This window comes from Macrosteles quadrilineatus, unplaced genomic scaffold (genome assembly GCF_028750875.1).
Source record: "Macrosteles quadrilineatus isolate MER2022 unplaced genomic scaffold, UCM_ALF_1.0 Scaffold_8__2_contigs__length_117827958, whole genome shotgun sequence".
NCBI lineage: Eukaryota > Metazoa > Arthropoda > Insecta > Hemiptera > Cicadellidae > Macrosteles > Macrosteles quadrilineatus.
In genome coordinates this window covers 58,344,428-58,368,258 of record NW_026542601.1, presented here as the reverse complement: position 1 = coordinate 58,368,258, position 23,831 = coordinate 58,344,428, and the positions used below count along the sequence as shown (strand labels likewise).

The 23,831-nt window shown below is 34.0% G+C and overlaps 1 protein-coding gene across 1 annotated transcript; it reads left to right on the top strand.

Annotated features, from left to right (window-relative positions):
- Positions 1-6,866: 6,866 nt before the first annotated feature.
- On the top strand, positions 6,867-10,518 carry LOC129001853 (drosulfakinins-like). Its single transcript, XM_054429308.1, has 3 exons — positions 6,867-6,886; positions 9,347-9,606; positions 10,443-10,518. Exons 2-3 carry the CDS (start codon positions 9,350-9,352, stop codon positions 10,516-10,518), a joined length of 333 nt encoding a protein of 110 aa, XP_054285283.1. The 5' UTR covers positions 6,867-6,886; positions 9,347-9,349.
- The last annotated feature ends 13,313 nt before the right edge of the window (positions 10,519-23,831 follow it).

Below are 23,831 nucleotides of genomic sequence, written 5' to 3'. Positions count from 1 at the left end.
ATTACTCAATACTATGACTGTAAGAGACATTCCACCACCCCATTCCCCATCCATTGACCCAGTGAAGCCCTACACTGGCCTTGGTGCTGGTCATGTAAACTCTCTTGTATAACCTATCCCTTGTAACCGGCCACTATAACTTTCAAAATGCATAAGGTGAATAACAGAACTATAGCGTTATAAACTACTTGGAGGGTTATGACCTTGACAACTTGACTCCATAGTTTTATCAGCTACATATACAACTCCGTGACTGGGACGGTGGCATCGTCCTGTAATCCAGCTACAGTACTAGGTGGTCACAAATTGTGGATATTTATAGGCATGCACTGTGGATACGATACTCCCAGGTGTGGATGAACGTCCGCACTAGTGAGTACTACGACTATCCGCAGTACTATCCTGATAATTAGACCAATTCGTTAATACCAAGGCAAAAATGTGGTTCGGATTCCACTATAAACTGTAGGTCCCTTAGTTGCCATTAGCTGTATGGGCTATTAATTAACAGATGTGTCTAAGGAATATGTCAGCCTTAGTCACTAACAAGAACAAGACTACAAGATCGCGCCACTCAACCTACACTCATCACCATTCATACTTGGCTTAAAATACCTACTTTGTATGGTCGCAATTTCATTAAAAAGTATTAAAGTAAAGTATTAAAAGTATTTGGAGGGTCATGAACTTGACAACTCGCCTCCATAGCTTTATCAGCAACATATATACAAATATTAATATTGTAAATGAGTACTTTTTTGTTTAGCAAACTATTTTGCAGATAATCCTGTAGATTTGTAAAAACTAATTAACAATTTAAAATAACTTATCTATATATTAATAGGCAAGCATGTTTCTTTAAAACTTTTTTTCTCAGCTCGTGTGCATCATAGGGAAAATCTACGCATACTGTTAGAAAGATATTTTCCTGTAGGTATGCAAATCCCTTTATAAATTAAAATAGGCTAGAAAAAGAGCATAAAAAATGAATTTAATTTTTAAAAATTAACATGGGTCTTATGGGTTGTCATGCTGGTGACGAAATAACAATGAATTATAAACAAAAAATCTAAACAAATGGAAGAAATTCCAACCACATGTTTTATTTACAGTGTGGGGTAAAAATAGAGAAGTCTGTACATTAGATATTTTTGGTCGAGTTTTCGACCACTGGACGACCTCTAGTTTATCTTAATTTTTAACCACTGAAATATCAAATTTAATATTAATTTAAATTACTGATTCCCTATTTATTAGATTTATTTAAATTATTTTTACAATATGAAGGAAGGGGTTATTGATCCCTATACTGTACATGGTATATTCAAAAGAAATCTCAAAGTACAAAAAATATGTACTTACAAATATACAAATATCTAATATAATATCTAATCTAGATACAAATATCTAATAACACTTGTAATAATATATTTACACTTATACTGTTGACTGACACGACGGTAAATACATATAAAATATGGTAAGTGGTGATCGGTTTGGATTGGAAACTCCAATCATCATCAGACCCGCTTAACTTCATCATCAGGTGAATTCGCTTAACTTTCTTTAAATTAATCAGATGAAGGAAGAAATCTTTAATAGACTTAGTTTTGTTCCTTTGACCAAAGCAGAGTTCCCAGAGGAGCTTTGTTTACTTGTCTCATTAAGTATTTCTCCCTAAAATTCTAACAAAATGTCTTTATCAATATCATATAACACAAATTTGTCTAAACAATTACTAATAGGCTAATATTATTTGTGATCGTAACTGAAAAATTAAATTACAATTAGATGTTATTAATTACTACCGTATTATTTAGTAAATTTAGCTTAATATGATTTATTTTTTTTACTTTTTGTGCTTCTATACAAATGAATCAATACTATCAAAACTTTGGGACAGGTATTTAGAGAAACTCCACTGAACAACGTGAGACTGACAGAAAACACGTTAAAATATGCTAACCAACCTTTAATGGTGTTGCTTCTTTAGCCTATTCAAAGCAGATTATGGCAGTCCAGTTGGCAACCCAGAGTTTGTGGGTAAAAAATGGAGCACATGAAATTGTTGATATCACCTCACTTTTCAGGGTTCTCCACGGAGAAAATTCGTTTGATTAGGGGATGTCTCAAATCAAAGAAATAAAATTGACCCAACTTAAATTACTAAACATAGGTTATCAGTAAGGCAACAGTTTTCGCCAATTCTCAAAGCTGGAAAAACTTTGTTGCAACATGTTAACTCAAATTAAAGCAGATCATTTAGCATTCATTAAAAGTTATCAATTAAAACTGAGAGCAGAAATAACGCTGGTGAACCTTGACGACACATATTTAAAATTAGTCTCCAACAAGTGTTTAAACAACTCTAAGATGTAGCTACAATTACTCGAATTTAAGCATAACGTTTTCCTCGGCGTTATGTTTCATACTATGCGGCTCATTGAGCCGCACGGGTTCTCTAGTATTGTTTAAATTAAGAAAATAGATAAGACTATACATTTAATTATAAACAAAATAATACAGCTTCTTCTTCTTCTTCTTCTTCTCTTTTTATAAATAAATATCAAGTAAATTAAGGCTTAAAATTTAATTTATATAAGGCATTATCTAACTTGTACTAAACATATCACTAAAAAATGGAACATGGCATTACATCCCCAAAAAAAGTTGACATGATGTTAGTAACAATATACAAAGAAAGGCTCTGCCCAAAACATCTCACAGCATAGTGTCATATATTGTAATTCCATACCATCAACAATACCGCATTGCATAACAAAGTGTGGCAGTCGTAATACTTGTAGGTCGCATAACAGAGTTAGGAAGCCTTACAGAATGCATATATACAAGTTGCTGTGAGGGTAGAGTCAGTCTGATGCTGAACCGAGGCAAAGCACTGATATCCCGCAGAGACGGGGACTGGCTGACAACTAGAGTAGACAAGTGGGTTGCTCAGTGTCAAGGATACTCCAGACTGAGGAGTAGATTGTTGTCCAGAGGTTGTCAAACCATGATGGACCGTCCATCACCTCACCGTCGCTGGAGCCGATCCGACTCTGAACTGCTCAACGATTTGATCCCAGTGAACAACGAGACTCCCGAAAATGTCAACATCTCGTCATTGAGTCTGCATGAAGAAAACGTCGAGTGTGACATGACTACAGGCGAGAAACAGCTACAATACGACCAAGACATCGCTGACTACATCGCCTACTTGAACAGACCGATCATCAACATGAACGACCATTACATCGAGATCCACCAGTACCACTACGAGCCCAGTCACTTCACACAGCACGTGCCGATCCGCCCTCCCACCAGGAGGAAGAAGCACAAAATCGATTTGAAAAAAACTGAAATAGTTTGCACAGGAATTAGCCCAGTGAAGACACCCGAGTACAGTGAGTTTCTTGTGAAGAGGAAAGACGAAAATAGGAACATCATTGTTAGATCGAACAATGAGGAGAACAGAGATCCTGAACCATTGGATCGCCACAGACCTTTGACACAAAAAGAGAAGATGGAGAAGAAAATAGACATGATTATCAACAAAGAAGGCCATGTGAAGGTGAAGAGGGGAGAGACGTTTTCTACAACTCTGCATACAAACTCTATCGCTCCAGATGCCCATAGGACCTTCCTCAGCTTCCGGACTGCCAAGAAGAACAAGAGTGGGCGTAGAAAGAGGAAGATTGTGGTGGGGGAAGCCGGTGTTGAGGGTCCGATCTGGCCAGGCGTACTTCTCACCTTCGACAGATCCATCTCCCCAGGTCCACCTGAGAATCCAGAAGAGTCAGAAGTGTGAACTGTGTACAAGTGTTGTGTGAATCTAACATGTAAGTAACACATTTACTAGCTTTCCATAATGAAAAAGAGGAGACGATTTGTTTGGTCTTTGATGAAATGACTAAACTGCAAATAATATGTTAAATGTCCCTACAAGAAGTAAGAACTGATTATTAATAGAATAATTAATTTTTTGTTCAATCATAAACAATTTTTGGTTTTAGAGAATGATGAAAAATTAGTAAAAAACGTTTTTCTTTAATTAATTAATATCCAAAGCTTAACAAAGTATATGGATGAGTTTTCAATATGATAACATTTAATCACTTTTCAAAGATAAGTCTATCTACAATATTTCAAATTTCATTATTAAGTAAATATTCTAACACTTTATGCCCCAAGTTTCCACTGCACAAAAATATTATACTTGTAATATAAACAAGAAAACTTGGAAGAGTAATAACTTCATTTAAAAAAATGAGTTTTTTATTATTAAATAATTTTAAAAATGTGGTAGTTTTTTAATGTGTTGAAGTAGTTATGAAAGCTTTTTTGAAAAAAAGCCTTTATTTTGTATTAATTCCCTTTTTTGTACTTCACAATTTGTTATATGAAAAGTTGTTCCGGTTATTAATGTCCATAATTGTGAACTTATGTACAGTACATGTCTAATATAATAAAAGAACTATTTTACAAAGTTACAATGCATATTTATTTATAATTCCCATCCAATATCCTCAAATTTAAGAACTGTTAATAAATATTTTTTTATAACTTGATGACATTTTATTAGTTTGTTTTGTGTTTTAAATTAATCTTGACAAGAATGGCTCTGTCATAGATCAAGTGAGAACCCTTTATAAGGTTAAGTTATTGTTGAGGACTATGCATGTGAACTGATCAATACATTACAAATGATTTAATCAATCAATCACACAATGGTATGTATTTCACTAAGGTTCAAAGAAGATTGAGAAATCAATCCCTTCTCAATAATTGTGTGTGAAACATTTGTTTATAATATCTGTATAAGCATAGGTGGTGATCATCCAATACATAATATCTCATAATATAAATCTATATGTTTAATTCCGTAAGGGAATCGGTTCCCACAAAATATCTAGAGCTAGGAAAAAGGTAGCATGGTTGATGAGGATTTATATTAAAGCTCCAATGACGGTGGGAAAAATATCAGAAGTGTCAAAAATTACCCCTGCTCTGCCCCACAGGCCGTCAAAGATCCACTCATTTTCTAATGGAAGTACTGCTACAGTGTTTCTATAAGCTGTGTAAATATACCAGCTGATATAAAAATTGTGTATTTGTTTGTTTATTGATTTTAGTGTTCTGTTTTTAGGTTAGAATTGTAATGCAGTGTTGAAATAATGGAGCACAGCATAGGGAATAGTTAAGGATAGGGAGGAAAAATCATATTTTTTTAGGGTGATTTTTACCATTTACTACCTGTTGTTCCTACCAAAAAAGTTCAAATAATTTAACGTAGCATGTACGTACATAGCAGTATAAAAAATGGATTATACATTCATAACAGTAAAATCTGGAGGTAGATTCCGTTTCTTTACGTTTCTTAAACTAGATAACTAAAATGTGCGTATCAATGACAATGAAAAGAAATTTGGTGATTCGCTTTGACATCTGGGGAACAGAACCCTATCCAGTGTAATTGGACATGGTTTGTGCAACTTATTGTGGTTTAGCACATACATTTTGTTGTACATTCTGGACTATAAACAACATTTAGAATTAATTATTTTATTATTTAAATCATTCCAAACAGACTTGGGTCAAATTTTATTGAAGCATGTTTTCAATTATCTGTATGTTAAATAAGAATAACATGCAGATAATTGAAACACACATTTGCATGAGATAAATCATTAATATATTTTTCATCTTCAACATACAAGTAAAAATACAATGTTACATAAGTTAAGGGTCATAATTAGTACCTAATAAAAACATGCAAAAAGGATAGAGAAACGAAATTAAATTGAGTTATCAACAGTATAGTTTAATTTGTCTATCAATAAATATTACAGTAGAACCTTGATATTTCGACACTTTGTGGACTTTATTTAAGGGATGTCCAACTATCGAAATGTCAAACTATATAGGGAGTAAATGGAGTTTAATATACAGGAAAGTAAAAACACGAGTCTTGTGCTATCAGGTAACATTCATATGATGGATCTGCAAGATTAACTAAAATTGAGATTGGAGATTAATCTGATAGCTCTTTTTGTGTAGTTAGAGAAGAGGAGGTCTTTAGATTAAAGGTTGCCATTGCCCCATTTGAGCATACAGTATGCGAGAAAAGTGAACAATGTCATAATACTGTCAGAAGGACTAGTCTGTCTTGATAACAGGAGAGCCTTTGGAAAAGAATATTACTAGAGCTAAGTCTATTGTACAATTTTGTCAATGTGTCTAGAAAATGTTTGTTTGTTGTCAATGACAACTCCTAAATAAGCTACACAAAAGATGGAGCAATGCTGATGACATCGATATGTAAATTCGGAGAAGATGCATTGGAGGAATTATGCCTTAATCAAAAGTCTAAAGTTGATGCTTTCTAAATGATGTAAATGTGTAATGTGTAAATGTGTTATGTAAATCTAAATTTACATACCTATAAAATATTCTCAGAAAGTCAAAGGAAAACAAAATTGCTCCTAGTAAATGTTTAGATCTCTATCCGTGCATGATTTTAACTGGACAAATATATTGTTTTATCACAAATTGTCTTACTAACACCACCTATAATCCTCAAACAGATGTAATCTTCAATAACTTTTAAAACAACCAACTGAATTCAATTCTACAAATTCAATTTTCCTAAATTTTAAATAATTACTCCAGGGAAATAACTATGGCAAAGTTCAAAGAGGAAAGATGAAAAAGTGATAAAGCGTGATTATTCTGAGCGTAAACAGCAGCTGTTTGTGGGACGTGGGCTGATTGGAGAGTCCCAAGGGGAGGATTTGACAGACATCAACCTCCTTGCTGAGCACAACAATGGGGGATAAAACTGGCGATGAGATGAGGTTCATCCCAGTCATCCACAGCCACTTGGCAGGTAAGCATCCACCATCCACCATCGCCATCGTAATCCAACTAAGCTTTTTAATTCAATTACATTTATTAGGTACATAATGTTAATGAGTTCACCTGATGCTCAAAATCTTAGATCAGGAATATTTCGTACTGCATGATTAAAAATAATACTTTTATATTACCGATTTACAGGTATTCATAAAATTGAGAGCTAGGATTTACCAACCCCATCTTACTTTTCAATTTCAACAGACACCAAGATTTGCTAAACTTTATTCAACAAAACCAAAACTAATGTCGTAGGAGTTCCTTGGTACAAAAGAAATACCTATAAGGTATTATAAATGATGTAATGTAATGTGTGTGACAAATTGCATGTTAATCTCTTTTCAATCCCAACAGCTGATTGTCCTATACTCTGAAATTTATCTAATCATGACTATAGATCGGCCGATTAGAAAGCGACCTCCTCTAGCATTGGTTTAGCATTAGCGTGCAGGTCGTTTTCTAAGCGGCCGAAATATAGTGTTGTATTGATAGTCAAAGCTAAAGGGTGTCCCAATAAGAACGCCGGATTTGAAATATTAACAAACCATATATTTTCTCGCTAAATTTACAATATGAAACATGAATCTTAAAGCATAATATCTCCGATTAGTAATTGAGTATTATGTCTTGTAAGTGCCAACCTGCTGAATACTGACAAGCTCGACATCTCTTGACGAAGTTTTCCATCACTTTTTCACACACTTCCTGTTGAATTCCATTAATGGCACGAATCGTTTCCTCCTTCAAGTCTTGGATTGTTTGAGGGTTATTGGCGGAAACAAGCTACTTTAAATATCCCCAGTATAGAACTGAGCCAATTTATTCGAACTTATAAACCAATCTTCGGACAGATAGCTCATTTGGTTCATTGTCCCCGCCGAAAGTAGCGCGCAGCTTCCGTGCTTGTAGTGCACTTTATCTATGACCACGCGTTGATCCGTCGTGTAGCGATTTATGACTACAAATGGGACCTAATACTGATAACATCGCTGATAATTTGGGAATTCCTATTGAAATACCAAAAAGGATAAGACGCTCCTCAAATCCGGCGTTCTTACTGGGACACCCTTTATATAGTAGGGAATAATTTTACTTACTATTTAATAGATTTTGGAATTGATGGATTAGAAGTAAACTGAGAATATTGTTTGTGCCTATAAATCTATGACAAGTTCTAGAAAATGTAGTGTTAAATATTTATTTTCCTAATTCATTATTTTGTGATTTTTTATCATGGAATGAATCATATTTGAATGTGATACAAAATTTATTTAAATTAAATGTTTAAACCAGTCATAAGAATGGTATTTAAATTCCAGCTTATTAGAAACTAGTTCCAATAAAAATTTATTGCAAAAGTTATAAAATTTGTTATAAGGAATTTATTCAGAATGTAAGTTAACTTAGATAAATAATCTGAAAACCCAACATACGTTTGATTTGATACTGCCATACAAAACATAGTACATTTCCTAAAAAAAAAATGTGACTCACTTTGACAAAATTTTCTGTGTAATTCAATTTAAGTGGATTGTTAACCTTTGAATTTTTTGGGAAAATTAGGCATTAAAACATGATAATCATTAATCATTAAATAATATAAATTTTTAGCGAATTTCTCATAGAGGGAATAAGCTATTATTGAGTATACGTAGTGATAGTACTCATGGTAAGACCTGGACCCGGGACCGATTTACTTTTTCTGTTTTGAGGTCCCTAGAGGCCAAAAACCCCATCCGTTCAAATTCATATATATTTATATACGAACAGGGGTTTACAAAGGTTTTATGGGGGAAAAATTGTTTTTCCCAATATTTTACAAAAAAAAAGGTAAAACTTTACAATTTCTTTCCAAACCATTTTGGAGAGCTTAGAAAAACAATAAGTAAAAAATATATGTGTTTTTAAAGAAAAACCATGTTTATTATTTTTTTTATATGTTTTTGACGATTGCACATTTTTTAGGGTTTACTAATTAAAATTATTTACTAATAAAAAATGATTAATCTTGTTTTACAAGCCTGCAAACATCCATGTAGGATTTTAATAACATTCTTCAATATTTATCATGTCAAATTAACTGTAGATATTTGATGTCCTCAGATATATTATTTATCCAACTTAGAATCGATCAGACCCTGAATTTTAACAGCAGACATAATTTTTTACTAAAAGAGTATATTTTTTGATATTGAATGAATTTTAAAATATTTTGTTTAAACGATCTAAAACGTAGGAGTTTCAACCCCTCAGAATCCATAAGTACCAAAACACTGGAAAGGCTTATAGGAAACTGGCTATAGATTGTAAATGACATGCATTTCTACTTGTTTAACAATATTTATAAATGAAATCCACTACATAGTGAATGGCTTACAAGTGATTTTATAACTGTACAAAATTAGTTATCCCTTAGCTATTTCAATGTTATCAGATCATGAGCTGCAGTACTATGACAGCTGTACTAGTATCACTAGGAGTGTACCTCCTGCTACAGCAGCCCGGAGCCAGTGGGGCGGCGCCCCCGGACACAGACCCCAGCGGCGCGGCCAGGGCACCCTCACGACGAAGAGTGCTGTTGTCGCCACCCCTACGCGCTCGCCTGGAGCCTGTACTGGGCGACTTGCTGATAGACGACAACGATGACCTACTAGACCTTGGCAAACGGACGTTCGACGACTACGGCCATATGAGGTAGGGCCGGAAGGAAGGCATTATTTTGACTTTAAATCCTTATTCATACAAATTCTACGTTATCATGCACTGTATTTAAAAAAATACATACGCCTGAGGTATATACTTTTATTATTGGAACATTGCAAATAGAAGACCAGAAAACTGCTAGAATAGATTGTTTTTTTTTCGTAATCAAACGCCCTTAAATTTAAGAAATCAAATATAATGTCTGTAGTAGAACGGGCACACAGCTAGTTTTGAATATAAAGTCAACAAAATTAGTACCAAGCTATAAATATTTTGTAAAGTTAACTAAAGAAAAGAGGACAAAAGTATGCATTATTTACAGCGCCTTTAACGTCCTTTCCAAATTGTGTGTAATTTACTTACATCTACAGTAATAGATTTTCTAAAGGTTTGTTTTAGAATAGGTCCGTTAGTGATGATGGTAAAAATGTTACCTCGCCTCATTTTATAATACCATAATAAGTTACCATTAGTAGCCCTTTATATCAAGCTTTTTAAGGCAGAGGTCATATATTTCATTTAGCTATATAGATTGCCTGCATTCATTTTACAAGAGGCAAAAAAATAAAAGTCGAGTTATTAGATAGAAATTGTACTCTATTTGTGAAATTTCAGCAAAGTACGCAAGCTATTTGTTTTATGAATAAATTGTTACCATAAAGGGTAGTGCTGCTACAGGTTACGTCTTTTTGACAATAGGTTTTTGGAAGTATGATGAGTCAAATATGCTTAAGCTAATTAAGGAATTTTTGACATGATTTATTTTTACTGTTCACTCATTTACAATGCGTATTTGCTGTAAATAATAAAGTTTTAACGTGTTGCAGATTCGGCAAGCGAGGGGACCCTGAAGACAAATTTGATGACTACGGACACATGAGGTTTGGCCGAGGCCATGTCTAGTAGTTTAAGTTGTTTTTGTAAATAATAATAAATAAACTTGTAAAATATATTGTTTCAATATATATCCAGCAAAATTATGCCTGAAGAAAAATGAATAATCTTATTATAGTAAAGTAACTCTTGAGAGCAACAATGATTGTTAATTCGGTAATCGGATTGATTATCTATTATTATATTATTAAAGTGATACGATCAAATTTTTATTTGATTTTACACTATTTTTTTACACTAAACATTTATTCTCTCGTCACTCTCTCGTAAAATGCCACTGGCGTAGAAAAAAAATATTTTTTTTAAACGGTCAAGGCCATTTACCAAATAAAATTTTAGGCATATGGCACATCAAATTAAAGCTTTGAGTGTGTAGATTTGTTGAAAATTATTGATGTGAACAAATTTCTTACGCGTTCAGCCCCACAGGCCGATTTCCAAAGGGCTACGCCTGACATGCTTCCAAAGTTCAAATGATTTTTAATTTATTTAATGAAACAGCTGGTCAATGCAATAAACTGGTGTTTGTTTATTTACTTGAAAAACATGTTTGTGATAGTTTATGTAGATTGAGGAAATAATGTGCATTATTTTGTAAGAGCAGGGTTATGTTTGGTTGTTTTAAAGAAAGGTTGTACAGTATAAGTTTTGTAAAGTATTGCTCAAAGTTTCATTTTAGCGAATTTCCCATATAGGGAATAAGCTATTACCGTAGTACTCATGGTAAGACCTGGACGCGGGACCGATTTTTTTTTTCGTTTTGAGGTCCCTAGAGGCCAAAAACACCATCCGTTCAAATTCATATATATATATATATATTTATATATTTATATATATATATATGTGTGTGTCCGTCAGCACGATAACTCGAGCAAAAATGATCCGATTTTGATGAAATTTGGTACAAACGTGTAAACGTACGTTTATTCGAACGAGTTCGCGATCCAGCATGATCGGACCATGGGAACGGGGGTTTACGGGGGGTTTTATGGGGTAAAAATAGGTTTTTCCCATTTTTGACCCAAAAAACATAAAATTTAGCAATTTCTTTCCAAACCATTTTGTAGAGCTTAAAAAAACAAATAATTTAGTATATTTAAGCGTTATTATGCGCCTAATGGTTACGGAGAAAATTCCAAAAAATTGTAAATTTAAAATTCCCATGTTATTCTTATGGAGAATAAGTAAACTGTTGTAGTTTGCTTGTTTGTGAACATATTTTGATCAAATTTGGAAAATGTTTTTATTTCTTACTAACTATTCACATTTTACAAAAAAAAAAAACAGTTTTACCCTCCCTGATGCAGCAAACCTAAGTACTTGTTAAAATAATTCTATTTAAATCAAGAATAAATGTTATATTTTAAAAGTAGACATTCCAGTGTAAATCCTATCAGTCAAATGGAAATTCGCTTAGTCTGCAGGTTTGCTGCGGCGGGGGTATTATAATTTATATAGTAAGCTAAATGTAAAGAGGCTTGACTAAAATTGAAGAATGATGGTAAAACATATCATTCATGAAGCATCAATATGAAGCAATTGATGCTATTGCTACGGTACACTAAGGTATGTTGTCATATTCTTTTGGATTTATTAACATCAAAAGAAGGGGTTTGAAAGTAAGTAGGTTTACACTTTTTTGACTTTTAAATCCGATTTCCTTTTCAAATTAAATCATATACTTTAAAACACACATCAGCACTACATTACTTATACACTTCAATTACTGTACAGTCACATTTTCTTCCCGTTGCAAAGCACGGGTATAGCAGCTCGTATCAGAATTTACTGATGACTTCAATCTAGGTACAGTATATGTAGTGCGGCCTTGCTTCAAAGCCAATTTGGTGTTTCACGACGCCGTAGATATGATTCTGCAACATGTGCAGCACAAGTGTACAAAGATTGCTGTGCGCTCGGTAGGGCGTAATGTCCGTGTGGTCTTAAAGGGAACGGTAAATAATATTTACGTCTTAGACAGAATTTTAGTGAGAAATTATTCAAGTTAGTAATTATGAGAAGTTATAAGGAGGGTTAAGAGGCTTGGTTAAATGGTGATCATAAAATTAATTGAATTTTGGAATTTGTAAAGAAGCTACAACAAAATGTAAAAGATCCAGCTATTATAAAAAATTATCGAAATTAAAATTTTCGTCACCTATAATATTAAAACGTGACAGGGTTTTTTTATTTCACGATTCTGAATCAGCCACTTGACAAATTTTTATGATTATTGTGTTGAAAGAAAGATAATTTTGAGAACTAGGGAATGTCGAAGCCATAATTTTAGTTTAGGGTTTCAGTTTTTTAGAAAATAAGTTTAAAACTGTATGACAAATAATTGTTAAACATACCTTGTCAGACAATCCTTAACATGTCTGACGAGGTATGTTTAACCATTATTTGTAACTAGGTGAAACCCGTCGAAATCGACGGTTACTTTCAAGGCTTACGTTAATTCATCTAACTGCGATAAATTGGGTGAAATATACATATTTTGAGCATTTAGATTTGTTTAAAGAGTAAAAAGTGTAAAAACAATAATGATATTAATTGCGTTATAGTTGCCAAATTTGGTTGATCATTCAATGATTAAAATATTTCCCATACTGTACGTCATCGGAGTTATTATTAGTATGTTATATGGTATCTCTTCCTTTAGAAGAACCTTTAAATAGTATTAAAATCGTATTGGTAGACCTTTTGTAGTTAAAAACTTCCGTGATTTCATCAGTGTAATATGATTTTATTTGAAAAGAAAATATTTTTGGGAAGACATATTCTAACTTTAAAGGGAGGTATATCCGTTACAGTGTAAGTTTGATTTTTCCTTCGTCACGTCGTGTCAGTTCATATCGTGCTTCTGTGCCAATGAATGAACCCTCTAGCATAGTTTTGATAAATTGATTGTGGGGTTACTGTTAAAGCTGGAATTCCTTGACATGGGGGATGTCAGTTAGTTGTCTCAGTCTTATCAATAACATAAAGTTGTCAATATAATCTCTCTACGTAATGTTAGGTGTAGTGGAATATTTAAAGTGAAGTTGGCTTTTATTCTTGAACTGTTAGGGGCCTCCTAGTTCATATGGTCTTGGCAGCTTCATTGGCAACAAATAATGCAAATTACATAGCAATGGGACATTTCCAAAAAGCAAAAATACTGTAAATTGGCTGTTACGTATATATTGACGTTTACATATTGTTAATCAACGTATCTTATAAAGGATTATGTGATCTAGTTTAAAAGGAATATGACTTTTCTGTCATGACAGTAGCTGCTTAAATAGTATTTTTCTTTGTACCAAATTTTACAGCCAAAATGTTGTGTTATTTTCAATACCAACACAGTGCGCCAAAAGTCCGTAATATAGGTTCAAATAATTTGTCAAGATGGGTACCATTTTAGGCAAGGTTTCTATATTTAGTTTTTATTAGACACGATAAGAGGAGATATTTCTATATAAATATTTGATATGTTTGGAATAATATAATAAAATGTAGCCAAAAGTGGTAAAAAAGGCAGACACCGTACAATAGATATAAGATAGGCCTAGTTCAATAAGAAATAATTTAAGAATTGCTGTGATAAAAGGATTTTCCACTGATTTCGTTATGGAATGTTATATTGCAAAACATAACATGATAAAGAAGAAAATCAATTTTAAAATCAGAAAATGACTAGCAAATACTTATTTGATAGAATTCAGTAACTTCCAATAAATATGTGTTGTTTGAAATACAATTTAAAAATTAACAGCTGTTTCATTAAAAAGTATTATTCACTTGGCCTTAATGTAAACAACTTTGTGCAGGGATCTTTAAAGGCTTCTGGGGAAGAGTCCTAAGGGATTTTGCTTAATTTTTCTTTTGATTACTCATCTACAGACCAAGACCTTTCTTTGGACACCTCTACCAAGTTTCTACGCCCAGCCGTTCTCTCAAATTAGTGGGGACAAAGTTTCCAATTAAATATTTAGATTCCCCCATGTTAATCTTATGGGAGAAACTTCAACTTTGAAGGCCTGTGGGGCAAAGCCTGAGAATTTTTATTACAGGAATTGGTGAAAGGGGGCGTCTACACAAAAAATACTTTACTTTGACACGTTGTTTGTAAAAATCCGTCCATTATTAACGGAGGAGTAGTGTTTTGTAGAAATCGCCTTCACGTATTATATATAAGGATATTAACGCAATTCTGGGGCTATGCAAATGAATTTTAAAATTTTTAAAAGTTTAGCAGCCGACGCTAACATTCTAACTAGCTTTTGGTATAAAACCATTTGCTTGACGTAACAGCTGTAAACATTAGGTGTGTGTAACAAAATTCAGCATTTGGATAATAGCATAGGGTTGACTTATTTATACTATATGTAATGCTATACTCATTGATACGTTCATTTATTGGGCAAGAGGATGACAGACTATTTAAATATGCATGGTATAATGCTAGATGTTCTAATTTGTTTTTTACAGCAGTCTTTAAAATTTTAAAGTTTGTTTTAGAGCAATATAATTTGTTTTAACTAACAGCTGGTTGAATATAAAAATATTCTTTAGATCTATCAGATTATTTTATTATTCTCTGATTTTGCCATTGATTACAGGAAATAAGTAAGATTCTATAACCACTTATGTATACAAATCGAGGCTTTGCCCCCGAGTCTTCATACGAAAGCTTATGCAAATTATTTTTCTGTTCCACTTTTTGAAGAAAGAATAGGAAAATAACAACGTTTACATGTTTAAATTCATCTTGGCATTTTTTGTTTACAGTTAATGTTTAACCGCATGAACTTGGCTTGGATTAGAAATGGAAATATTGATATAACTTCAGTTTTAGTTCGCTACTCAATTCCCGTACGTAGGACGGGCCAACAGCTCGTATGTGTTAAATTATTTTATACTAGAGGTCGTCCAGTGGTCGAAACTCGACCAAAAATATACAGGGTGAGTTTCTACTGACCGTGTTAACTTTGCCAGTGGGTTCTACTCACTAAAAGGAACAAAAAAGTTCCTATAAACCCATGTCCGATTTTCGACCGTTTGGCTGTTTTGGGGGATTTTGTGTTTTTCTTATTTTATTAGACTTTGCTCCACAATTTATGTAATAAAAACTTAACCAATTACTTTAGAGAGTTATAGTTTAAATCATTGGAAAGAACATTAAATTTGCTATAAATCAAAGGTTTCATTCAACAATTATATCATTACATAGTCCACGTTATAACCAAAATAAAGTAAAAATGTCATTAAATTAATTAATTACGATAACTTTCATGAGCCTCCTTTGATACATAAACCTGCATTTATGCAATGTTGAAATGCATAAAAAACTTGGCATTTTAATAATCTTTCAAATGCTATTCAATACTATTATTAATATAAACCAGTGAGGAATTACTAATAAACTACAATAAAACACGGTTTACAGATTTTGTTTTTGCACAGTTTTACTGTTAATAATAATTACTGTATTCATCATGTTGGCATAATCTTGACTGGTAAAAGGCTCCATATTTTAATAAATGTTGAAAAACTCTTAATTGACTTGGAAATATAAAGTTAAAACAGCAAATTACTCAACAAGGTATGTTCAAGCAGCTGAGTTATCTAGCTATAGATGACAAATCAATAAAAGCTGACTTAATCAAGCACAAGGTAAAACTAATTATACAGCATTTAAGAATCAAACACACTACATCTTTGAAAATGTGAAAAACCTTGAGTTTATACATTTTATTAATTCAGATAATTTTAAAAAATATTTAAAAGTTAAAATAATGTTCAAATTTTATCAGATAGTTCAATAAAATACATCATGGAGTATACAGTAATTATTATTAACAGTAAAACTGTGCAAAAACAAAATCTGTAAACCGTGTTTTATTGTAGTTTATTAGTAATTTCTCACTGGTTTATATCAATAATAGTATTGAATAGCATATCATTTGAAAGATTATTCATTGCATAAATGCAGGTTTATGTATCAAAGGAGGCCCATGAAAATTATCGTAATTAATTAATTTAATGACATTTTTACTTTATTTTGGTTATAACGTGGACTATGTAATGGTATAATTGTTGAATGAAACCTTTGATTTATAGCAAATTTAATGTTCTTTCCAATGATTTTAGCTATAACTCTCTAAAGTAATTGGTTAAGTTTTTATTACATAAATTGTGGAGCAAAGTCTAATAAAATAAGAAAAACACAAAATCCCCCAAAACAGCCAAACGGTCGAAAATCGGACATGGGTTTATAGGAACTTTTTTGTTCCTTTTAGTGAGTAGAACCGTAGAACCCACTGGCAAAGTTAACACGGTCAGTAGAAACTCACCCTGTATAATGTACATACTTCTTTATTTTCATTCCACACTTTGTATAGAACATGTGATTGGAGTTTCTTCCATTTGTTTTGATTTTCTGTTTATATTTCGTTGTTATTTCGTCACCAGCATGGCAACTCATAATATCCATGTTAAATTTTTCAAAATTTTAAATTCATTTTTTGTGCTTATTTTTGAGCCTATTTTAATTTATAAAGGGATTCTGCACACCTACAGGAAAATAGCTTTCTAACAGTATGCGTAGATTTTCCCTACGATGCACACGAGCTGAGAAAAAAGGTTTTAAAGAAACATGCTTGCCTATTAATATATAGATAGATAGATATTGTATCCTGTCCTCTAAACACTACTAGATACAGTGCCGATAAAAGAAGTACAGTAGGAAAGTGTTTGGGCAGAAAGTGGATATGAAACATTATTTTCATGCACGTAATAGTGCCTGCTAGCATTGACTATAGGTAGTCAGTAAATAGATTTCGATAGTATTTCGTAAATACCTAGAATAGGGTTCAACAGTTATTTACGAGACAAAATGAATCCAATGCCTACCTTTTAAATATTGTATTTGTTGACAGTTTTTATCTGAATAAAACTACTAAATTAAAATGCATTATTAATTTGTTGATTTTTAGATCTACACTACAGAGAGTGATTATCTTACCTCAGTTAATTTGGTCACAACTTTCAAAAAGTAGCCTATTTAAAAAACATAAACAGTTTCGTCTGTGACTGTGGTTAAACATTTAACTGAAGGAAATTTATTTGTTAAATTACAATTCACATCTAAACAAACTGTTATAAAGAAAGTTTGTCAGCATCACTGGATCATTAAAAACTAACTCTGGAAATAGATTAAACGCGTGGAAAGTGGAGCCCTAAAGAAAATTACCTTTCTAATTACCATTCACAGATGCACTATATCTTAAGTTGACACCACAATCGTAAAAATCGGTTGAGTAGGACGGCTGGAAAATGGATTTACAGAGGAAACCCGTACTGTATTAAGTATACAGATAGATTACCTTTCTCTAAAACATTGTCACCCACAATTTGCTGGACTCACAGCGTCAACGATTTTAAAGAAATACAAGGCTCTCCTGCAATACCCAACCTCGCTTTATCTCCATAAATTATATTCACGAATGAGCCATCGCATCTTCCATAAGGATAAATCTGCATTATAGAAGACACGTATATTTCTTCAGCGACCGGTTACTTGACCTCTGCACAGCAGGGGCCGCAGTCCACATGCCGCACCATGTGACCGGTCAGTGTTCAGTGTTGGTTGCCAGATCTGCCCCGGGCGGTGACGATCCTACGTCAACGTCCCCGCGTGCCCACCCCGCCAACTGTGTTACATCAACAGCTGGTTCTGTATACAAGAAACGCAAAAATAAACAGCTGCTCTGTTCAACTTTTACTTGGGATTGAAATGTAATGTTATATACAAAGTCAAATGTTTAACTTTTATGATACTGTAAACTGCACAGTCGTCATCATTAAATCGGTTTTAGTTTTGTATGAAATTCTTTATGATTATACATTCCTAAAGGGATTGTATTCTTAAGGGATTGTTCCTTGCATAGAGACAAACAAATTTCCAAAATATAACCATGGGTCTCCGATGCCTAAGTAGTTCTCCGTCTATCTGCTCGTATTTGGTTTTTACAAATTTTCTTTTACCATTTCAAAATGGCGGCTATTTAAACTAATATTTTAGAAACGAAGAATTTCATCGAAAAACTCAAGCAATAAATTCTTTTTTTACTCTAAAACAAATATAATCACACATTAGTTAATAAAATCGGTCAAAAAACAACAAAATTATGACCCTTTTTGTCACCCATTTTTTTAATTATAACAAACTATAAGACATTTGAAACGTTTCATCATGTGGAATTGTGCTGACTAATCAGCTGTTGCTTGTCCATTTCTTGTTACTAATAAATCACCTGTTAATTACCATAGTTTGAACAATGAAAAGTAAATAAGTATTGTTACTTTCCATAAAAGCAATTTTTATTTACTTTTCTTACCACTGCAGGGAAATGAACATCATCGCCACACCTGTAAATAGCTCATTTACGCTTTATTTGTCATTTAGCTCAAATCAGCTGATTTCACATTTCGCGTTTCTACTCCAACCACAGTCGCGGAGCCGGTACCTTAACAACCGGTTAGCAAATAATATAACCCAAATTACATTTTATATACAGCTAAAAAGTTTATCTGTGTGATTTGTCAACTTAATTAGGTGGTAGGTTAAATCGTGTGTGTTAGCACAAACAGTCTTTGCCAATCTCGAAATATAAAGCCGCACAAAGCTTTAATTGTTGTTTCAAATGTATGGAAAAAAATTACTATTTTTCATCGTTCACGTTCAAACTATGATATTTATCAGCAGATTTTTTGGTAACAAGAAATAGACAACAGCTGAGAAGCAAGCACAAGTCCACATGATGAATCATTTCAAATACCACAAGACCAGCTCGCTCCCCTAGATATTTTGGTTTGGAATTAACAGCTTTATACATTAAAAACATTACTGTTGTTTCATTTGTAGTATAACTGATTTCGAAAAACAAACCTCCTTTGTTCTACGGATAACGTTATAGTCTATTGAACGCATGATAATTAATTTAAATGAGTACTTGTTCACAGCTATTAGCTAGAAAATTAATTGAGCAATGCCCAAGTATGTTTTGTGATAAATAAATGTATCATTGGTGGAAGGAAACTAGTCCTTGAAATAATGGTCTATTATGTTCGGAAATGAGTGTTATGTCACTATAATGTTGGTTTTCCGTTCCAAGTGGTTGATTGACACGGAAAAACGATTGGCAATTTTCCGCTATCATCAGCTGTTATTCCCAATTCACCGTGTGTCTTACATAAGTGTTTTTTTACAAGCTATCTGACTGTAAACTACAGCTGTTATTGTAAGATTTCAATCTCCATGTACCATGAACTTGTAAACAAACGGAGTTTTTCATTAAAATCTTAATGGAGGTCACGTTTTACAGTAAATCCTAATTATTTGCTTCTCAGTGGTGATTCTCAAGCAGAACTTAAAATTACGCGGATATCCTGAAAAACAAAAAAAAAAAACAGGGGTTTTATCTAACTGCCTAATAACTAGTTGCTATAGTATTTGTCCCAGACGTATTATAAACTTCATATTGACTTGTTCAAGCGATTTTTACACGTGATTCCATTTCAGCTTTAGTCAACATCGTCCTCAAAGGTCAAAAGATGAATACCAATAATTGACATGACCATTCTTCAATTGGCTTCTATTGCTGGTTCAATTTGTCGAAGTGAAGTGATAACTGATGTAAGTTTATATCCGTGAGCATTATCGTTACTCGGCCTTAGGTATCATTAACAGGAGTTATAGGTAGTTGTTTGCATCATCTGTACTAAACCTAAGCCTACAAAAAACGCAGTACTGTATTATAGAGTGCAGTTGTTCTTGTAAAAAATGAAAAAAGTGTTTTGATGGTTTACACTTTGAAACAAGCTTTGACAAACGTAAGCAGAGAAATATTTACAAATCATTTAACACAACCGAGAAATGGGCTTGTAGTTTTCCAAAAACTTACGTGCTGCCATTACCAACCCCGAACTCTTCACTGGCAGAATGCAGAATGTTTTATATCCCTTTATCCTAGTGTACAGTCGAACTGGATATTGCAGGAGCAAGTTACTGGAAGCCTGGAATATTACCGGTCAACGATTCCTGTAACTTCTTTAAACCAGTTCTGTGTGTGAGGCCAACAGTGGCTGGGAAATACCAACATCGATAAACGATCTGGATTACATACTAAGTACACTATGTTTTCTTCTTTATCTCATCTATTATGTTAATTCAAACATATGTGAATATAGTTAGAACCGTATTCCTAAAAAGCCTCGTCACAGACAACGGTAGCTACAACTAAAATCTTCAATGTAGATTTTATTTGTATTATACTTGACAATTTTTATTTTGTTAATATTTCATCGCAGGTCTCACGCCAAACAGAATATTCTAAGAAATTTATTACAACAATAAAAATTATGAGTTATGAAATGGATTAAGTGGGTATTGCTCACGTCCACTTTTTCACGTTTAAGACACGATGATTTCCAAAACTCAGAGTTACTGTAGTTTAGCATTGACACAGTAGTGTTATTCAACATCCCCTAACACTGTATCAGTCAAAATATTTACATCACAAGTTGTACTTTGACTTGTTTGTGCGAGAGAGGGATCTGGGTGTTAACGGAGCCAAAAACTGCTCCTAGCTTTCGCCAAGATTAAACTGGAAACTTAACAACGTGACAAAGATCAGTAATACGTTCCATGTTGTCAAATCATTCGGCTTGAGTGACATAAGTATTCATTCTCAAAGATCTATAACTTGTTTTTAACAATGAAAGATCCATTTGAAGTGGAACATCTACAGTTTACACAATGTTTATGCCCTTTTGTCTGGCCTTTACAAGGATCACCGACCACAATGGTACTGAATTACTCCAAGTTACCACACACTTAATTGCACTAAGCTGAATGACTGTAAGAATGAGTTGAGAATGAGGAAGGATTGACCAAAACACAGGACAAACACTTCAACACGTGAGGCCGATAGACACGTGTTTAGACTGAGGAAAACCTGATTGGAACATGGACCTTAGTGGCTTGGAGTTCAAGGAAACGAGAGAAATCTCGCGAAGATAGACCGGTTAGACAGCGCTGAACTGACCTACCAACGTCAACGTGCCAGCAGCAGAAACACGTTCCTGCCTTCATAAATAAGTGGGGTGCTAATTGTTACGTTGTTAACGTAGTTCAACGCTTAGGAATCTACAAAAATGTGTTCAAAATAGGTGTACATGTTCTTTTATATAGTTAGGGTGATATTAGGTTTGTAATGAAAATGAAAACCGATGATAATCGAAAACAAGTCAGTAGCATCACACTAATAATTAATATTCGGGAGAAAATTTCTTATTGCGTGCACATTGGAAATAACTAGGTGGCGTTCGCAGATGCATCCACAAAATTGAGCGGAGTCATCAATGGTTCACATTATATTGTTTTTGTCATAATGCAGTAAAAACAGTCGTCATTGGTGCATGCGTTGCGGGTCTAAAGTAGCATTTTTACTTTTAGGAAATAAAATTCGTTTTTAGCCTCTATGGAGTAAAATTCAGCTGTTGTCAACTCAGTTGTAAATTTATATTGTAAACGATTGAATACGTATCGAAATATGTAACGATTTGTGCTTCTTTAACTTACAGTCTACAGTCTCTTCCCATAGCATTTTAGCATTGCAGATACATTAATCCATTCCCACACTCAACACTGCCCACCTTTACTACTTCCTTCACCACCCCCTACGTCGTGGAGCTGTTTCCCTCTCTTCCCATAGCATTTTAGGATTGCAGATACATTAATGTAATTGCCAAAGACAGTTCCCACACTCTGCACTGCAAGCCTTACTACTTCCTTCACCATTTCCTACGTCATAGACCTGTTTCCTTCCCTTCTCCTAGCATTTAAGTATTAGATACATTTATCTAACTGCCCAAACGGTTCCCTCACTCTGCACTGCCAGCCTTTACTACTTCCTTCACCACTTCCTACGTCGTGGGGCCTGTTTCCTTCCATTCTCATAGCATTTTAGGATTGAAGATACATTAATCTAACTGCCACAGACGGTTCTCACAATATGTTCATACTTTACTACTTCCTAAGCCACTTCCTGCATCGTGGACCTGTTTTCATCACTTTCCATAGCATTTTATTATTTTAGATACGTTAATCTAATTGCCACAAACATTGCCCACACTCCGCACTGCTAGCCTTTACTACTTCTTTCACCATTTTATATGTCGTGGACATGCTTCCATCCCTACTCATAGCATTTCAGCATTGCAGATACATTAATCTAACTGCTACAAACGGTTTCCAGTTCCCAAACTCCACACTGCTCACCTTACTACTTCCTTCGCCTCTTCTTACGTCGCAGACCTGTTTCCCTCTCTTCCCATAGAATTTTAAGATTGTAGATACCAAGATACCTTAAACTAATCGTCATAAAAAGTTCCCACACTCCGAAAAACTTGCCATTACTGCTTCCTTCATCACTTCCTACGTCACGGACCTGTTTACCTCCCTTCCCTTAGCATTATTGGAATGCAAATACCTTAATCTATTGGTCATAAACTCAGATCCCACACTCCGGACAGCTCACCTTGACTACTTCCTTCACCACTTCCTACGTCGCGGACCTGTTTTCCTCCCTTCCCATAGCATTTTAGGATTGCAAATACCTTAATCTAATGGTCATAAACAAATCCCATACCCCGAACAGCTCGCCTTTACTACTTCCTTCACCACTTGCTACGTCGCGGACCTGTTTCCTTCCCTTCCAATAGCATTTTAGGATTGCAGATACCTTAATCTAATTGTCATAAACAGTTTGACACTCCGGACAGCTTGCCTTGACTACTTCCTTCACCACTTCCTACGTCGCGGACCCGTTTTCCTCCCTTCCCATAGAATTTTAGGAATGCAGATACCTTAATCTAATCGTCATAAAGAGTTTCCACACTCCGGACAGCTCACCTTGACTACTTCCTTCACTACTTCCTACGTCGCGGACCCGTTTTCCTCCCTTCCCATAGAATTTTAGGAATGTAGATACCTTAATCTAATCGTCATAAACAGTTCCCACACTCCGGACAGCTCGCATTGACTACTTCCTTCACCACTTCGTACATCGCGGACCTGTTTTCCTCCCGTCCCATAGCATTTTAGGATTGTAGATACCTTAATCTAATAGTCATAAACAGTTTCCACACTCCGGACAGCTCGCATTTACTACTTCCTTCACCACTTCCTACGTCGCAGACCTGTTTTCCTCCCTTCCCATAGCATTTTAGGATTGCAAATACCTTAATCTAATGGTCATAAACAGATCCCATAC

What these genes read in the sequence shown, in the direction of transcription:
- LOC129001853 (XM_054429308.1), top strand. Translation starts at nt 9,350, where the DNA reads ATGAGCTGCAGTACTATGACAGCTGTACTAGTATCACTAGGAGTGTAC. An exon ending in GACGACTACGGCCATATGAG is followed by an intron (nt 9,607 to 10,442) that starts GTAGGGCCGGAA and finishes AACGTGTTGCAG; the next exon opens with ATTCGGCAAGCGAGGGGACC.